Source organism: Phaeodactylum tricornutum, chromosome 28 (assembly GCF_000150955.2).
Source record: "Phaeodactylum tricornutum CCAP 1055/1 chromosome 28, whole genome shotgun sequence".
In the NCBI taxonomy this organism is placed as follows: domain Eukaryota; phylum Bacillariophyta; class Bacillariophyceae; order Surirellales; family Neidiaceae; genus Phaeodactylum; species Phaeodactylum tricornutum.
Window position 1 is genome coordinate 160,919 of NC_011696.1, and position 15,201 is coordinate 176,119.

At 49.7% G+C, this 15,201-nt stretch overlaps 9 protein-coding genes across 9 annotated transcripts; 4 read left to right on the forward strand and 5 right to left on the reverse strand.

Moving 5' to 3' along the window:
• Window positions 1–406: 406 nt before the first annotated feature.
• Window positions 407–1,216, forward strand: PHATRDRAFT_50273 (predicted protein; the record flags this gene model as incomplete). Its single annotated transcript, XM_002185102.1, has 1 exon — window positions 407–1,216. The coding sequence occupies one exon, from the start codon at window positions 407–409 to the stop codon at window positions 1,214–1,216; it is 810 nt and encodes a 269-aa protein (XP_002185138.1).
• Window positions 1,217–1,383: 167 nt separating this feature from the next.
• PHATRDRAFT_50274 (predicted protein) lies at window positions 1,384–3,294 on the reverse strand (the record flags this gene model as incomplete). The annotated part of the gene is made up of 3 exons (XM_002185185.1): window positions 1,384–2,640; window positions 2,776–3,123; window positions 3,175–3,294. The coding sequence occupies 3 exons, from the start codon at window positions 3,292–3,294 to the stop codon at window positions 1,384–1,386; spliced, it is 1,725 nt and encodes a 574-aa protein (XP_002185221.1).
• A 464-nt stretch (window positions 3,295–3,758) lies between these two features.
• Window positions 3,759–4,827, forward strand: dsCYC11 (predicted protein; the record flags this gene model as incomplete). Its single annotated transcript, XM_002185103.1, has 2 exons — window positions 3,759–3,981; window positions 4,127–4,827. 2 exons carry the CDS (start codon window positions 3,759–3,761, stop codon window positions 4,825–4,827), a joined length of 924 nt encoding a protein of 307 aa, XP_002185139.1.
• A 1,133-nt stretch (window positions 4,828–5,960) lies between these two features.
• On the reverse strand, window positions 5,961–6,809 carry PHATRDRAFT_16711 (predicted protein; the record flags this gene model as incomplete). Its single annotated transcript, XM_002185186.1, has 1 exon — window positions 5,961–6,809. A coding segment is annotated over one exon (849 nt), but the record flags the coding sequence as incomplete, so codon positions are not given.
• A 663-nt stretch (window positions 6,810–7,472) lies between these two features.
• PHATRDRAFT_50277 (predicted protein) lies at window positions 7,473–9,285 on the forward strand. Its single transcript, XM_002185104.1, has one exon. It carries the CDS (start codon window positions 7,569–7,571, stop codon window positions 9,195–9,197), a length of 1,629 nt encoding a protein of 542 aa, XP_002185140.1. The 5' UTR covers window positions 7,473–7,568; the 3' UTR covers window positions 9,198–9,285.
• A 19-nt stretch (window positions 9,286–9,304) lies between these two features.
• PHATRDRAFT_41192 (predicted protein) lies at window positions 9,305–9,877 on the reverse strand (the record flags this gene model as incomplete). The annotated part of the gene is made up of 1 exon (XM_002185187.1): window positions 9,305–9,877. One exon carries the CDS (start codon window positions 9,875–9,877, stop codon window positions 9,305–9,307), a length of 573 nt encoding a protein of 190 aa, XP_002185223.1.
• A 1,288-nt stretch (window positions 9,878–11,165) lies between these two features.
• Window positions 11,166–11,750, reverse strand: PHATRDRAFT_16693 (predicted protein; the record flags this gene model as incomplete). The annotated part of the gene is made up of 1 exon (XM_002185188.1): window positions 11,166–11,750. A coding segment is annotated over one exon (585 nt), but the record flags the coding sequence as incomplete, so codon positions are not given.
• Window positions 11,751–12,533: 783 nt separating this feature from the next.
• PHATRDRAFT_41194 (predicted protein) lies at window positions 12,534–13,061 on the reverse strand (the record flags this gene model as incomplete). The annotated part of the gene is made up of 1 exon (XM_002185189.1): window positions 12,534–13,061. One exon carries the CDS (start codon window positions 13,059–13,061, stop codon window positions 12,534–12,536), a length of 528 nt encoding a protein of 175 aa, XP_002185225.1.
• A 592-nt stretch (window positions 13,062–13,653) lies between these two features.
• On the forward strand, window positions 13,654–15,037 carry PHATRDRAFT_23908 (predicted protein; the record flags this gene model as incomplete). Its single annotated transcript, XM_002185105.1, has 2 exons — window positions 13,654–14,518; window positions 14,627–15,037. The coding sequence occupies exons 1-2, from the start codon at window positions 13,991–13,993 to the stop codon at window positions 15,035–15,037; spliced, it is 939 nt and encodes a 312-aa protein (XP_002185141.1). The 5' UTR covers window positions 13,654–13,990.
• Between the last annotated feature and the right edge of the window lie 164 nt (window positions 15,038–15,201).

The window sequence follows — 15,201 nt, forward strand, 5'->3', positions numbered from 1 at the left end:
CAGGGGTGCTCGACGTCGCCGATAGTTATTGTTATAGCACTTGCCGTAACCGAGTTTATCGGAGGTGGTGAGAAGATATCCCACAATCTCGAAGAGATAAGTGTGCTTTTCTTGGTCGCAGGTCCACCTTGCACGATGGCACCGTTTGCATCAGAAGACACCATGGTCTTTTTTAGCGATCGAACACAGAAAGGAAACGCGAAAAAGCAGTAACTGTGAGTACGGGAGTATTTCACTCCCGTTCGACAAAATCGGTATTGGAGATCCAAGGAATCTGGAATGTCACGAAGTTTGGGTTAGGACAATGCCAAAACGAGTTTGACACGGAGTACAGGCACCTATCTACGCTAACTGAAAGTCGGCGAGTCGCAGCATTTTTGATAGACACAAATGAACACTATCGACCATGGCAACGGCATCGCCCAGAATTCGCAAGCGTCTTTTAGGCGTGAAAGCAACACCAGCATTGAACGAACTACTAGAGAAAGCAGTTTCGAAAGCTTCGGGGAGATCTCTCCCAACTGACGTTGCTCCAATTCCTGGTGATGCTGCCGTGTCGACGGTGGAGCAAGCCTGTATTGTACTGCTCGCGAATCAGCAACCAAAAGCGGATCACGGCGATGAATCACTTTACATTCCGATATCATCGCTAAAGGCTATGGAGATTTTGATTCAGGAGGATTCCAATCGGATCGATGCGGCGTTGTCTCAAACGAGCCTCGTATTTTCCCAACGATGTTCGCGAGACGATCTCTCCCCGTCACAGGTCCGGTTCCGCGAACGCATTGAACGTCTCAAGCTCCGACAGGAAGAGTCCAAGTATACAAAGTTGACGTCCAATCTTGGTACCGCCACCATGGATGACGATATTACAACACGCTCCATGACGTACGCCGCTTCGATCGGGCTTAACATGATCATCGCCCCGCTCTCCTTTGGATGCTTCATGTTCTTTTTTGCGGGTGGTATCTTGGACTGGGTATTTCCTCGGTCGGAAGCTACTTTGGCGAGGCAGCTGCATGGTGCGGTTGACGTTCGAAAGGTTATTGTGGGAGTCGTCTCGGGCGTCCTCATGCTGTTTATCGAAATGATCCTCTTTGTCATACGGACAAACGAAATGGACAAGGCCATCCGGAAAAAGCAGAGGCGAAAGAAGGACTATCAACCGTTTGGAGTGTATTCGGCAAATTCTTCCAAAACCTTCAAAGGCGAGTAGTTCTACTAGTAGAAATAGTTGTAGCAGCCTAATAGATAACAAACCTTGTCACATTCATAACCTTTGAATGACATATACAGTGAAGCCTCTGAATCGGTGGGTCCGACGAACGCAAGCGTAGTCGTTTGGATACAACGACGGTACGAGACTGTCACGATGCTCGTTACTCAGGCCTCGGCTGGAACGCTGTCGCCCACCCGACCAAATTCGACGACGCGGGGCGCGTCTTCCTCGTCTGCCACCATGGCTGTCTCGGGGCGTCCCGGCGTGTACACCGCGTACGACCCGTCATCCCAAGCGCCGGGATGAAGCACGTGGACTCCACCGTAAACTTCGTGAAAGGCGTCTTTTTGCGTGGCGGTGTCCCCGCCCAGTATCAGTGCCGTCGGTAAGGGATACAGGGAAAGAGCGTGATCCAAATTCCAAAAGATGGGAACACCCGCGACCGGTGTGACGTGACCTTGATCCAGAATGGTCTTGAGCAAGCGACAATGTGGTTGGCGGCCATGTTGGTCGTCATCGTCCGATGCGGCGCGGTCGGTTCCGGGCAAACGTATCTGGTGATGCTGAAAGAGGTGGAGTAAGTCGTAACGAAAGACCACGATATCTTGGTCTCTCCACTGGATACGACAGGGATTGGAAGCCAGATGTACGTGTGCGATCTTATCCAGGGCGTGCGTTTTCCGTAGCGCGGGCAGGGGTAGGACGTACCCAACCCCGTCGTGTGGACCCGGCACGAGACAAAAGTGCGCGTGGGCTCGCAGATTCGCGAAGCATCCAATGAGGGTTGCCAATTCGTCGAGTAGCGGAGTGAGCTGGGAAGGGTGCGACTGAGGGGTGGACGAGAAATTTCCCATGAGAACAAACAGGGGGAGTCGGTCGGGAGCATACTTGTCGTAGGTGGCGAACAAACTTTCGAGTTGCTGTAGCACGCGGGGTTGGTCCAAGTGCAGGTCCGACAGAACGACCAACGAGGATTCTTTCGTCATGCTACCGACCGTGAGGACGGGTTTGCGAAAACTGGGATGAAAGACTTGTTGTCGAATGGTCTGTAAGGACGTTTCGCGAGACTCCAGGAGGGGATGACCCAAACGATGCACGCAGAATGTACCATCCCGGAACATACCCTCGACCAAGAGAATGCAATGCTCGGTCACAAAGAATCCGTCCACGGCGCTGGCGTCTTGAAAGGATATTTGGACCTGTCCCGTAGGATCTTCCAGGTACCACTGTCCTTCTTCAATCTGTAGTAGAATTCCCAGTATGAGCAGACTTTGGTTGTCATGCTTCCCGAGCAGCGATTCCACCGGAGTCAACTTGTGTTGAATACTTTGTTGGCGAGCGTGTAAATCTGCGGGTCGGAAGAGCTTGTGTCGTAGAATGCGTTGGTGCACCATGGCGTAGCGCTGGGCCAGCATGGAGATCTATGTCGCACGATAATGCACATGTGTGTTTGAGAGAGAGAGAGACATTGTAACGAGCGAGACAGTAGACTGGTGAGACAGTGCACTCGTAGTTGCTCTTTCCAACACCTATACCGGTCTCGAGTATCGACGCACCTTATCTTCTGCAGTACCAAACAAAGAGCGCGGCTTCTCGTCCACGGCAAAGTTTTTGCGCATGACTTCGAATACTAGTTTGGGTGATTGGAATGCGTTGACAATTTGCAAACCATCCCACGCATCCGTCGTCGTCATCGTCGTCGACGCGGATCGACCGGTATCCGCCGCTTCTCCCGCAATGTCGTCCCACAAGTCTCCCGTTAAAGTCTGTCCCGGTATTCGTTCGGCAACGACGTTGAGAAGATCTTCCAAAGATCCGTCCCGGGATGATCCCAGGTATGCTTCAACGCCAGCCAAAGCCGCGGGCTGGATCGTCCAGCCTCGGGCCTTGCAAGCTCGAACGATCTGTCGTCGTGTCGTCGTCATTTTGGGTTATCGTTGGAAAGCGGTCCCTACCGTCGTACCGTGTACGTACGCTTCGCTGTAGGCGAAACTTGACAGGGCTACAGGAATCAGTTGTTGGAACTGGACGGCACGGTACGGAAGGAAATTGGGTGTGGCGTTCGGGACGACCATGGTCGTCGAGGATCCCGGTGATTGTGTGTCCGTGCATACTTCGGACGCAAGGCGGGCGTGCGTGACCCAAAAGCGCGCCAACGGGTAGCCCCCTATCCAATTCAGTACCGGATTGTCGACCGGGTCTCGTTTGGAACCAATCCCAGAGTGCGCAATCCGTCAGACGCCGCGCGTCAATGAACGGATTTGGGTGCGCGGGAAATTCGATGGGTCCCGAGCCCTCCCAACCTCACACAAACGGTGTGTGGGTGTCGGCGGGAGATACTATATTCGTTCCCGAGGTTTTTCGTAGCATGTTGTCCGTACCGATCAACGTGGACGATTGATTGATTGATCCATCAAAAACTCGTGTCCCTCTCGTACTTTACTTCCTCGATTGCGCTTGCATTCACACGCACCCTTTACCAACACATATTCACACAAAACACGTGTATTAACGTTACTCTTCTTCTCTTGTAGGCAGTATGCCCGACGAAGACTATCTCGTCGATCACTTGCGGATCCTCTTCATCCACGAGTCCACGCCGTACCGCATCGCCCAATACCTCGAGGATGCCGTTCCACGACCTCGGCATCCGCATACAAGTAGTGTCACCAAGTTTTCCAAGGGAATGACGATCGAGCGGGACGCAAAGTGGGAATTCGGTTCCCAAGCTCGTAGTACCATGGTGAAATGGGCCATCCAACGTACGTATTTGTGTGTTTTGTCAAATGTGTGACACGTTCCTGTATCATTGCGGGATCCGACCGTGAGTGAATCCGTGTGGACGTTTCTGTTTGGGTGGACAAGTACTGACACCCTCCCTCGACTGTTCCTTTGCGGGTGGTGCAGTGGTGGATTACTTCGAACTTCCTCGCCAAGTTGCTGCCACCGCGGCGCATTTCTTGGATCGGTACCTTTCCTCCTGGTCCTGTTCCAAGAGTGACTTGCAGTTACTCATGATGAGTGCCCTTTACCTCGCCATCAAAACACACCAACGACACCCACTTCTTTCGGTAGAGACCATGCTGCGAACGAGTCGGGGTCTCTTTAGTCGAGACCAACTCCTCCGCATGGAACGACACCTTTTGGACGCGCTCACCTGGCGCCTCCATCCGCCCCTACCCGAAAACGTCCTGGACATCTTCTTGCGGGTCCTCGTCCGCTGTTATCCGGTGGAACAGCACACCGCAATCAACGATCAGTGTCTATACTACTTGGATACCGCCCTCGTCGACGGATTCTTTGTCGGCCACGCGCCATCGGTCGTTGCCATGGCGGCCTTGTGCCAGGTACTGGAACTCTACATTCGTAACGATACACACGAAGGCTATCCGCACCCCATGCACGAACTCATGCGTCGTACACATCTCATGATCCCCGCCGGACCGTGTCACGCCTGTCGAGACCGCTTCGCAAGAATCATGGCGGCGGACGAAACCGTACCCGATGCGCTGCCCAAACCCGGTTCCCAGCCCGTGGCACGGGAGCGGATGCCTTCGCCCGTCAGTGTGCTGCATCCCTCCCTGGATCATGCCGGGAAAGAGGCGTAGCCGCGACGCGAAAGCAGACGTTCATTGTTTTACTGTAGGTAGCCGTCTCGTGCCAGCAATTGACTTGCGGCACGGGAATGGCCATTGTGTGTGTTTGTGTGTGTGTGTGTGTGTAAGGAATATGTGCCTTTTTGGAATGTAAGAGTGTCTTAGTTTCAATTTGTCACAGTCCAAAATTCGTCAATCCATCGTTGTATGTAGCGTCTCTCCACAACACGGGCTTCCGTAACACAAGGAGGGTCGGCTGGACTCGCATACATAAGATCCGTATGGTGCCCTCCGTATTCAATCAAGAGCGCAATCATGCTATCACTACCCTGTGAGATGTTTTGTGTATACAGTCCGGGAACCGTGGTTGGTCCGTGATTCTGGTAAGCGTGGCTCACCGTGGGATCCAGACCGGGAGCGTAAACTCCGGCAGCGCTCCAGGGATCCAGTAATCCGTTAGAGAATATAATATTGGAGTGCGACGATATCTCCGTCCCGCCGTAGATGGTATCGTACCAGGTAGACCACGGGTCGGTCGCGTCCAGAGGGTAGCCGAAAATGCCATTGGGATCCGCACAGAACTCGTTATTGTCGGTAGCGTTGCCTCGCCACCGAATTACATCAGCATAAGTTCGAGTCCCTCGTGGATGAGACGGGGGCCAAAAAGGATCGTTCCCGAGACCAAGGGCTTCGGTTATGATCAAGTTCATTTCTTCATTGCAACACAGGGAATTCCAGCTCCCAGTCTTCATCTTTTCTTCACATTGTGACGACGGCGCTTCGTTCAATCGCCTTTTTTCCGAGACACCGTTTCGTTGTGCGATGCGGAAGCGACTAGTAGTAAAGTTGTCGCGTCCTTGGACAACAGACTGCTTCAATGAATTTGGAGCAGCAAGGAGGTCGTAACAATCAACATCTTTGGTGACATTGAACCAAACAGAAATAGAATCTCTCACGCTTTCGAGCAGACCCACAACAATAGGGTGTTTCGAGATATTCTCAATATTTGCCCAATCGGCAACAACGTTTTCCCAATCAACAGTAAGAGATATTCCACTATCGCCGTACTCGATAGCATACCGTATATCAGACCGATTGCCCAAAAACTTTACTCCCCAATCCAAGTGCAAGTCGCTGTCCGTCCAACATGCCGCTTGTAGAGGCCATGCAGGAAGCTTGGCGTCTTTGTGGGTGAGAGCAAACGGAATATAGCTGCTCGAGTAAGGAAAACTCCCTTCGGCAAGATCAAACCAAGGACTCTGGGCCCAGTCAATCAACGTGTCTCCATCCTTTAAGACTTCGCATAGACGAAAGGAGCTCGTGAGTAGCTGCAAACCCTCGTGGTGCTGAGCGAGAGCACTGATGAGAGGCCATGTCGCCAGGAGGTTCGTCGCGCAGTGATTATTGTCTAGTGGTTTTAAAGTTGGTGGATACGATTGCTGCAGTCCATGCTGAATTACACGATATGCAGCATCGATTTTGCTGGGGAAATTTCTAGGAAACCCCCAAATTGGCGCAGATCCAGCAATGGCACCAGCAATCGTGTTTGGGTATTTCATTCGTAGCCACGCACTGAGCATTCCTCCGTAGCTACCACCAAATGCGATCACAGGTCGGCGTCGAAGACGAGAAAAGTCGCCCGTATCGACAAAAAGCTTCAATTCGACGAAGCGAGCGAAATCAGCCAAAGCTTGAATCGTCGAAGAGTAGGCCATACATGACGATATGAAAGGACTCGGTAGGCTCTGTCCTTCATATCGATGTTCGATGAAAACCACTTGCGCCCCAAACGCTTCAGCAGATTCCCAGATCAAACCGGTGTGGTTTATGTATTGTTCTAGTGGGGACTCGTTTCCGGTATACAGAAAGATTGGCGCTGAAGTCTCGTTCACCATGAAGTCATTGTATACGCAGTATCGTTGCTGATAAGTACCGGATTGACCTCTGGGAAGGTCGAAATGATTCAGTGCTTGCTGAAAGAAACCGCACGTCATATCTGTGATAGATAAACGTGTACCATTGCGGGCTTGTGATGAGGCATCAGTAGTCGGTGAATCCAATGGCGCGCTGGTCGCAGAATCTGGCGTGAACCATGTCAAGTATTCTTCCCACGGTTTTCTCCTCCTACGTTCTTGGTAGCCAGCATTCGCAAAAGCACATGCTACCAAAAGAACCAAGATTATAAGCGAGAAAGCCAGCATCGCTTCTGTTGTCCTGGTCTTAGAGGCCGTAGAAGTGGTGCGCGATATACAATTGGTCGACTTCCATACAGGGTTTATCTTCCTCTGGATTGCTACGTACTCTCCGCTGCCTCTTCTAGATTATCCTGAGTTGACTATGAGTTCCCTACATTCCTCGCTGATCTGATACTGGCTGTCAGCTATTTGTTTCACAATCAGTCAGGGAAGCATGGAGATTGAGAGGTGAGAAATAGAGATCTACTGGTATGCCAAAATCTCGAATGTGTCTCATTCGACGTCCCAAATAAAAAGCCTCCATAGTGTATAGAGGGTCCATTGAATATTGAAATTGTCAATAAAAACGGAATTTTAAGCCATTCGATATTTTTCCAATATATATTATGTCGGGGGACATTGGTTTTTGAATACGAGGATCATCTGCTCCTCACTTTTTGGCGAGGATGTACCTAATCAACTGGCGCCAAGAAAGAACAAAAATCACTCCGAAGCGAATATCCTTCTCTTCTTCTTTTCACTTGTTTCGTTGCTAACAGCGCGAACCAAAATAAAATAATGGCAGATAAAGACCGGTACATAGTAGCTCAGGAGGAGACAGGATATGGCTATTTCGATGCCGAAGGTGAGAGGGAACTTTTCCAATCAAAGTCTCAAGACGACTTTCCTTTGACATGGCGAGGCGATCCTGCCGAGAACTGTGCAGATTGGACAGTTGTCGTGGTTACAAATGAGCTTAAGGCAGCATCCTATCATGTGCATAAAAACATCATGTGTTTTGGATCGAGAGCAAGCAAATTCTTCTCAAGGACTATGTTAAATAAGACTCCAAGCAAGAAACGAAGCAAACGCCAGCAATTGTCGACCACAAAAGTTGAACTCAATCAGCAAGATGCAGACAATTTCCCTCTGTTGCTAGACTTCATTTATGCACCATGCGGGAAAATGACGTCCGGTGGGACTGTCTTAACGGCGGCTTCGACATTGACTTCCCCGTCGTTGTTGCCTGTTGTGAATGAAGATGACGGTTCTTCTTCATACACGGTTGAAAACATTTCAACAAACAATGCAGTATCCTTACGTCATTTAGCAAAAAAATTTGAGATAGAGGCTCTGGTCCTTGCAGTGAACAAGTTTATACAGCGAGACTTAAATTTCAAAACTGGACCAGCTTACCTCTGCGCGGCTTCTGAATACAAAGATGAGCGTCTTCTGGAGTCATCACGACGTCTCTGTGCAGAGAACTTTGAACAAATTGACATGAGAGAATTAATCAGACTTCCTTTGTGCCTTTTCCGCGTTGTTGTTCGGTGTCTGGAGTCTTTCGAAAGGGACAACAAAAGTTTGAGCTGCTTCCTTAGCGAGGTCGTATGCCGTTATTTGGAAAAACATCAAAAAGAAATAAATGGTGAGCTACTTTTGGAACTCACTGATTCGCTCGTCATGCCATATATTGCACCCGAGGCAGCTATCGGTTTCACATCATTGATCAAAGAGCTAAAAACTGAAAATGCTGAAAAGCATTTTCATGCGTTAAGCAATCTTAGTCGCCGATGCGCGCAATCTGTTGTTAAAGAATACGGCTGGACCGACTTCTCGGTAAGCGCAGCTGTTGACGAGTACTTGGGTCACTCTAAAGACTTCAAATTTGATGATCACGAGGGATGGCGCGTTGATAGTCTTCTATTCGCGACCAGTTTTGCAGCCGCATTGGAGCAGGCGCAAGATGACTACGAAGAAGTATTGGTGGAGCAGGAGCGACTTTCATGCATGGTTGGCGCTCTTCACCAGACAGTGAGCATGATGGAGGTTTTAAATTCGAAGAAGGACGAACATATGACGAAACAGCAACGGGCTATTGATGAAGCGAAGAAGCAGATCTTGGGTCTCAAGGACCAAATCAGTATGATCAGTCAGCAACAACTACAGCGAACTTCGATTTACCCTGCCCTTTACGAGCAAACGGATACCGAAATTCAAATGGGTTCGTCATTGGACTTTCGTCACGAGAAGGAGCATCGGGATGCACCGCCGCCGTTGCTTTCGTATAGCGAGGAAACATGGTCTCCGGTTAAGGATTTGGTATCGCCGTGTCAAGTTGGATTGGACGTTCAACAAAATAAGAGCAGGAGAAAGCAAGAGTTGAGAACGAAGGCTGAAATGAGATCGCGAAGTATGCTTGTATAGCTTCTACGGATCGACCAGACAAAAATATTAGACGCGGAAAGAATTTTAGGCGGTGCCATACAGCAGCTATAAACGCAAACTTGATTTCCAGAGTAAAAGGCGGACTACTACATTTCTAAGCGATTGACGACGAGCTTACTGAAGTCTTCGTCCGAGGTGGTTTCTACTTGTAAAGGCTTGACATGTAGAGCATGGGAAAGGAGGATAGCCAACAAATGCTTACATGGTCGAGCTTCAACGGATGCTCGACTCCGTTCGAAGAAGGATCGACAAGAACAAAAATAAAAAGGAAACGCCATCTCTTTTTCTGGCAAAATACAAAAGTAGTTCTGCGATTCGTTCTTTCCTGTACTCTTGCCGCGGCAGAAATAAATCAGTCGTCGGGATGAAGTGGATAAAATTCTGGTAATGAGAGATTCGCGCGAATCCAGAATTGCAAGTGCTCCGTCCAAAGTACTTCCAAAGAGAAAATCCGCCACTCGCAATATTGCGTCTTGTCTGGTTTGCAATTCTTTGGGAGTTGACATTGGTGAATCCCCGTCGCCCGGCTTTAGATTGTTCAGAAAATGATCCAGTAGATTGATAGATCTGGTAGCGCACAATGGAGGCTTGGCGGTCTGCTTTCTGGAATTAGGTATAGTGCTGCCGTTTGGAGCTCCCGGAGTAGTCGACTGATCCATTTGGCAAGATATTACTTGGACGTATCCTCTCTCTTACATAAGCACAGAGCTCTTTCGACAGAATTGGACTTGTCAATATCACGAAAGCGAGGTGAACGCCGACTACCATCATTTGGCTCTTCCTGCAGCAGGAAACTCGATTTACGTTGCTGAGAATCGAACTGTAATCGTGAATACCATACGCTATTTAATTCCTGTTAACTGTAATTGACAAATGTAGGTGAGGGTGCTACCGCTCTTACACTTAACAGCAATGCAATGTCATTTTACATTTATGTAAACATCACTCCTCCAACTGAGCTGCTCGGCGCAATTTCTTTCTAGTCACAGTCTAGAGGTATATCTGATTGCACACCTGCCATGACTGTGAGTTGTGGCACCCAAGGCAAGTTGGCCAAAAACAAGTATGTGTGTTTGGTCACAGATTGCAACACTGATTGTTTGGATCGGTGATTGTACAGATGAATGTCAAAATACCATCGTGCGTTTTGACCGCTACCATGCTCAGAACCATGGTACTATGACAAACTTGCCCATGGTAGCAAGTTCAATGCCATGCCATGGGATTGATGAAAATGGTCCATGATGGTTATTTATACCGTGTAACTGGATGAAACAGAATAGTTGTTTTCAGCTTATAACAGTAAATCATAACGTAGTGTGAAAACCATATTTGTTGGTTTGTATCTCAAGAGCCAGACAAGTCTTCATCACCTGGTGCTGTCTTCAGAAGCCGGTTGATTGAGTAGTGACTTTAGAGGCACAAAACTATATTAATTCTTTATTAATTTTTGCGCAACTTGATTAGGCAACAAAGCTACTGTGCCTGAAGCTAATCATTTAGAATCACAGCCCATTAGACTTGGGGTATTGCTTGCATCAAGGAATTTGCTCTAGACTAATACTAATAAGCTTATCGCTTGTGAAAAGGATCGCAATGGTAGACCATCAAGCTGTTCAGAAAAGAATCATATAGTCAGACGATGAAGGCTGCTGCTATCTTATTTCAGAAAAAAAATCAATAAAAAGAAAGACAGCTGTACTGTTGCCCCCAGCGACCTTTGTGTTACCAATGTATTGGAAAGCAGCATTGTTTACAATATTCAATCTACACATGCGTCATATACAATGAAGCAAAAGCCACTGGTGCTATTTTTCTTTTTCAATCCGAAAAAGGAATACCAGCGGCAGCCAGTCTCTCTTCATAGCTTTTCTGCTGCCCGCTGGACGACGACTCTTCCACCTTGACACTGTTCACCACCTCCGGTTGTTCTTCTTCCAGCGACACTACAGAGCTTACTTCGGGGATGTAGTGCATCAACATGTTTTCGACACCTTGCTTGAGTGTTACCGAAGAACTGGGGCAACCGACACAAGAGCCGGCCAGTTCAACTGTAACAATTCCCGTTTCTTCTTCAAACGAAACGTACCGAATGTCCCCACCATCCTCTTGGACAGCGGGTCGAATACGTGACTCAATCAGCTCCTTAATCATGGCCACGATTTCATCGTCGTCTTCCATAATCGTGGTATCCGTAATTTCGGGCATTTCCAGCAAGGCGGGCTTCTCCGAATCGGCCCAGTTCATAAGTACGTCAAAAAGCTGCGGTCGCAGTATTTTCCATTTGTGTTCGGCGTATTTTGTAACCGTCACAAAGTCGCCACCCAGGTACACTGCTTTGACGCCTTCCACGTCGAACAGCGACTTGGCGAGTGGGCTCCGCAGAATCTCTTTGGCGGGGTCGTTCTTCGTTACGTAAAAACCGTTGCCATCCGGATTGTCCGTTAAAACCGCAACGCCGGTAGGCACAAATTTCAGACTTTCGGGGTTGGGAGTGTCCGCCGTTTGAATGAATATGGAGCGAAGCTGTTGCCAGACGTTTGCCGCGTATGGATTGACGGTGGCGGATAAACACGGACGAGCCCTGAAAAGATTTTTGGTCGCAAGCGATTGTGCGCTGTGGGAAAACATGGTGAAGAGAGAGTTTCTCCTTTTCTATTTGCCGTTTACAATTGTTATGAGGGCAAGCGAAAGGTCAACAGATTTGATTCCGTGTTGAACCGTTTGGGTACGATTGATTCCTGTCGCTCGTTGTGGTGCACTGGGCGACATCGTTCACGGTCAGCATGTAGGGTGAGGCGTTCGTAACGCCGTCGTCTGCGCTCCTCATCCCTTGTTTTCGTCTGGATGTTCTTCGAGCCTTATGTAACTGACAGTGAAAAACGTGACCCATGACGTCACGTCGTGTTGGGACTCAGACCAACGAGAATGACGTCAGATTGTGCTCCGCTTCGTATCCTGCTTTCTAGCTATCTACCTATTACTTCCTACCTTCCTATTCACCTACCTCCCTCCCTCCCTTGCAGTAACAGAAGATATTGCATCATGCCTGAACGGCACCCCACCCCCGCGTTTTTGGCAGTAGATACGTGCACAACATGCACACAGTATACTACAGAACGACAGTCCGCGTACCAAAAGGCTTTCTTACCTACTGTCAAAAAGACACTGCAGCTTGTTACAAACTAGGTTTTGTGCAGGAATGTACCGTCGCGTACGCTATTTTCAAGGTGGATGTCCGCTACTAAACGAATCCATGGCGCATCCGAGGTAATGGTCGCGTCAACGACAACGTTAAAGTTCACAGTCTAGAGATTAGGTTGTACTTCCAATCATGTTGATGCCGGTACGCGTCATGCCCTGTACATCCGGCTCGATTTGGTCCAACCGAGCGGCTTCCTCGTGCTCCGCTTGCTGCACGGTTGTCCATACTTCTTGGATGGCCTGGGACTCCTGCCAAAACACGGAAATTTCGTGCAAGAGGCGCTTGGTGTGTGTACCGGTTTCCTCCAATGCCTGTTCTAATTGAGCGGCGGCTTTTTGGATCTCGTCCGGAATGGTTCCCTCCTCGTCGCCCCGGACGATTTCGCTGCTGTGGAAGGTTTGGTCGGGATAGTGTTGATTGTCGTCGTCGTTTGGTTCGTGACCCTTGTTTGGACTCGTCGACATGACACTGCTGTTTTGTGTGGTGTCACGAGTAGGTGTGTTACCAGCGTCACGATCGAAACCAAAGTCGATCTTCTTCTCTGTTGGAGAGGTATTCGCTTCGGAACTGGGCTCTACGAAGGCCCCGGTGCTCTTTGGAAGGCTCGAGAGTTGAGGCGCATTGACGGTGGAAAACATGGTCGGACTTTATTGCGCGGGCACCAAAAATAGGCATTGGAGTGAGTTTGCATTGGTGGCGGATCAATGGAACGGCTAACTGTAAGCTCGGCAACATTGCAAACAGTGGAATACGAACAATTTCCGCAATCAGGCAGCACAACCTACCTTGACGTAGTAAAACTTAAAGCAAGCAACAGAGATTGTGGGTCGTCAAGTTTCGTTGCTAGTCGCTCGTGAACAAATGACAATAAATAATTGTTGGAGGAAGCAGTGCTGGTTCGCACACACACACACACACATGTGTCAAGCCCGCTACCGCGCCCAATCCGTCCGTTTTTCCCGGTCGGCATCATTTCCTCCTTTGGGGACCGATCCGAGTCGTTCCTGTAAATTTGGGCGCGTATGGGTTGCTCGCAATGACTGACAGACGGACATACACGGGACCCGGGTTGACCTGACGACATATTCCGCCAATGACTTTTGCCACGTCGTCACCCGATTGGGTGGCGTGCGTTCGTGCTTCCGTCCCGGAAAACGATGCTCTACTACTAGAGAGCAAGCAAAGCAGGCGATGCTTCCTCCATGGATCGGCACTTTTGGGGGACCGTCCTTGGCGGAAGAACCGTACGCATGTGCACACCGCCGTTTCGTGGTTTGTTCGTCCCAACCCCATCCGCGTCGGCACGTCGCAACGTGGGGACATTCTCGTGTGGGTTTTGGGTCGGGCCAAACCATTCCTCACCCTCTCTCCTAACGTTCAAGATTCGCACACAGTTTTGGTTCTGATTCTAGAGTAACAAACAAACAACATTCATCCTTTCCGGCATCTGTCATCGTAGCGATCTTTCGGTTCCTCCTGTTTGTTTCCACTCGTTGATTTCTTCTTTTCTTCTTTTTTCTCCTTTTCTGGGTCACCCCACATCACGTCGTTTGCGCCAAAATATACCATGTCGCTCACCAACAATAACAGCCATTCCCTCGCCAAGACCTTGGAACCCTTTGTGTGCGGTGGATCCGCCGCAACCTTTGCGTCGGTCATCATTCACCCAATTGATTTGGCCAAAGTCCGCATGCAGCTTTACGGGCAGCTCAATCCCGGCAAGCCCATTCCATCCTTTCCCAGCATCATTAAAAGCATCGTGACTCGGGATGGACCCTTGTCCGTCTACAAGGGCGTGGACGCCGCAATTGGTCGACAAATGGTCTACGGGACGGCTCGCATCGGTCTGCATCGGACCTTTTCCGACAAGCTCGTCGAACTCAACGACGGTAAACCCATTTCCTTTTTGCAAAAGACCCTCTCCGGAATGCTCAGTGGGAGTATAGCAGTCTGCATTGGCACGCCCTTCGACATTGCCCTGGTACGCTTGCAGTCGGACGGAATGGCGGAACCGCAAGACCGACGGAATTACAAAAACGTTTTCGATGCCTTGCTGCGAACTTCCAAAGAGGAAGGCGTAGGAGCGCTGTACAAAGTGAGTTTTCTCGAACCCTACATGCTGCGTTCAGTCACTGGCCTGCTTCTCTACAGCTCACGCTATTCTCCCCCTTCTGGTGCTTGCTCCTATTTTCCTTTCCTACAGGGTCTCTTGCCCAACATTCTGCGCGGCATGTCCATGAACGTCGGTATGTTGGCTTGTTACGATCAAGCCAAGGAAGTCGTCGCCGCGCTCCTGAACGATCCCATGACCAACGGACCCTCTCTCCCCACCCGTCTCGGTGCTTCCGCTACCGCCGGGTTCACCGCCGCCTTGTTTTCTTTGCCCTTTGACGTGATGAAGTCGCGTCTCATGGCCATGAAGCCCAACCCCCTAACGGGAGAAATGCCCTACAAGGGAGTGGTGGACTGCGCCGTACAAATGGCCAAGAACGAAGGACCCCGCAGTTTCTTTAGTGGCTTTTCTGCCTACTACGGACGGTGCGCTCCACATGCCATGATCATTCTGCTATCGATTGAGTCCATCACGAACCTTTACCGACAGACCTTTTCTTAAAAAGGACGACAGTGAATCCTATCGACAAGGCCGTGCAGGCAATCCCGTGTACAAACTGGAAGGTCCATTTTGACAGTTTTCTGTAGCTAGGGGCTCCATCTCGGCATTCGCTGTCCAATCAGTGAAAACCCTTCCCCGGCCGTAGTAATCGTATTTCCATGTGT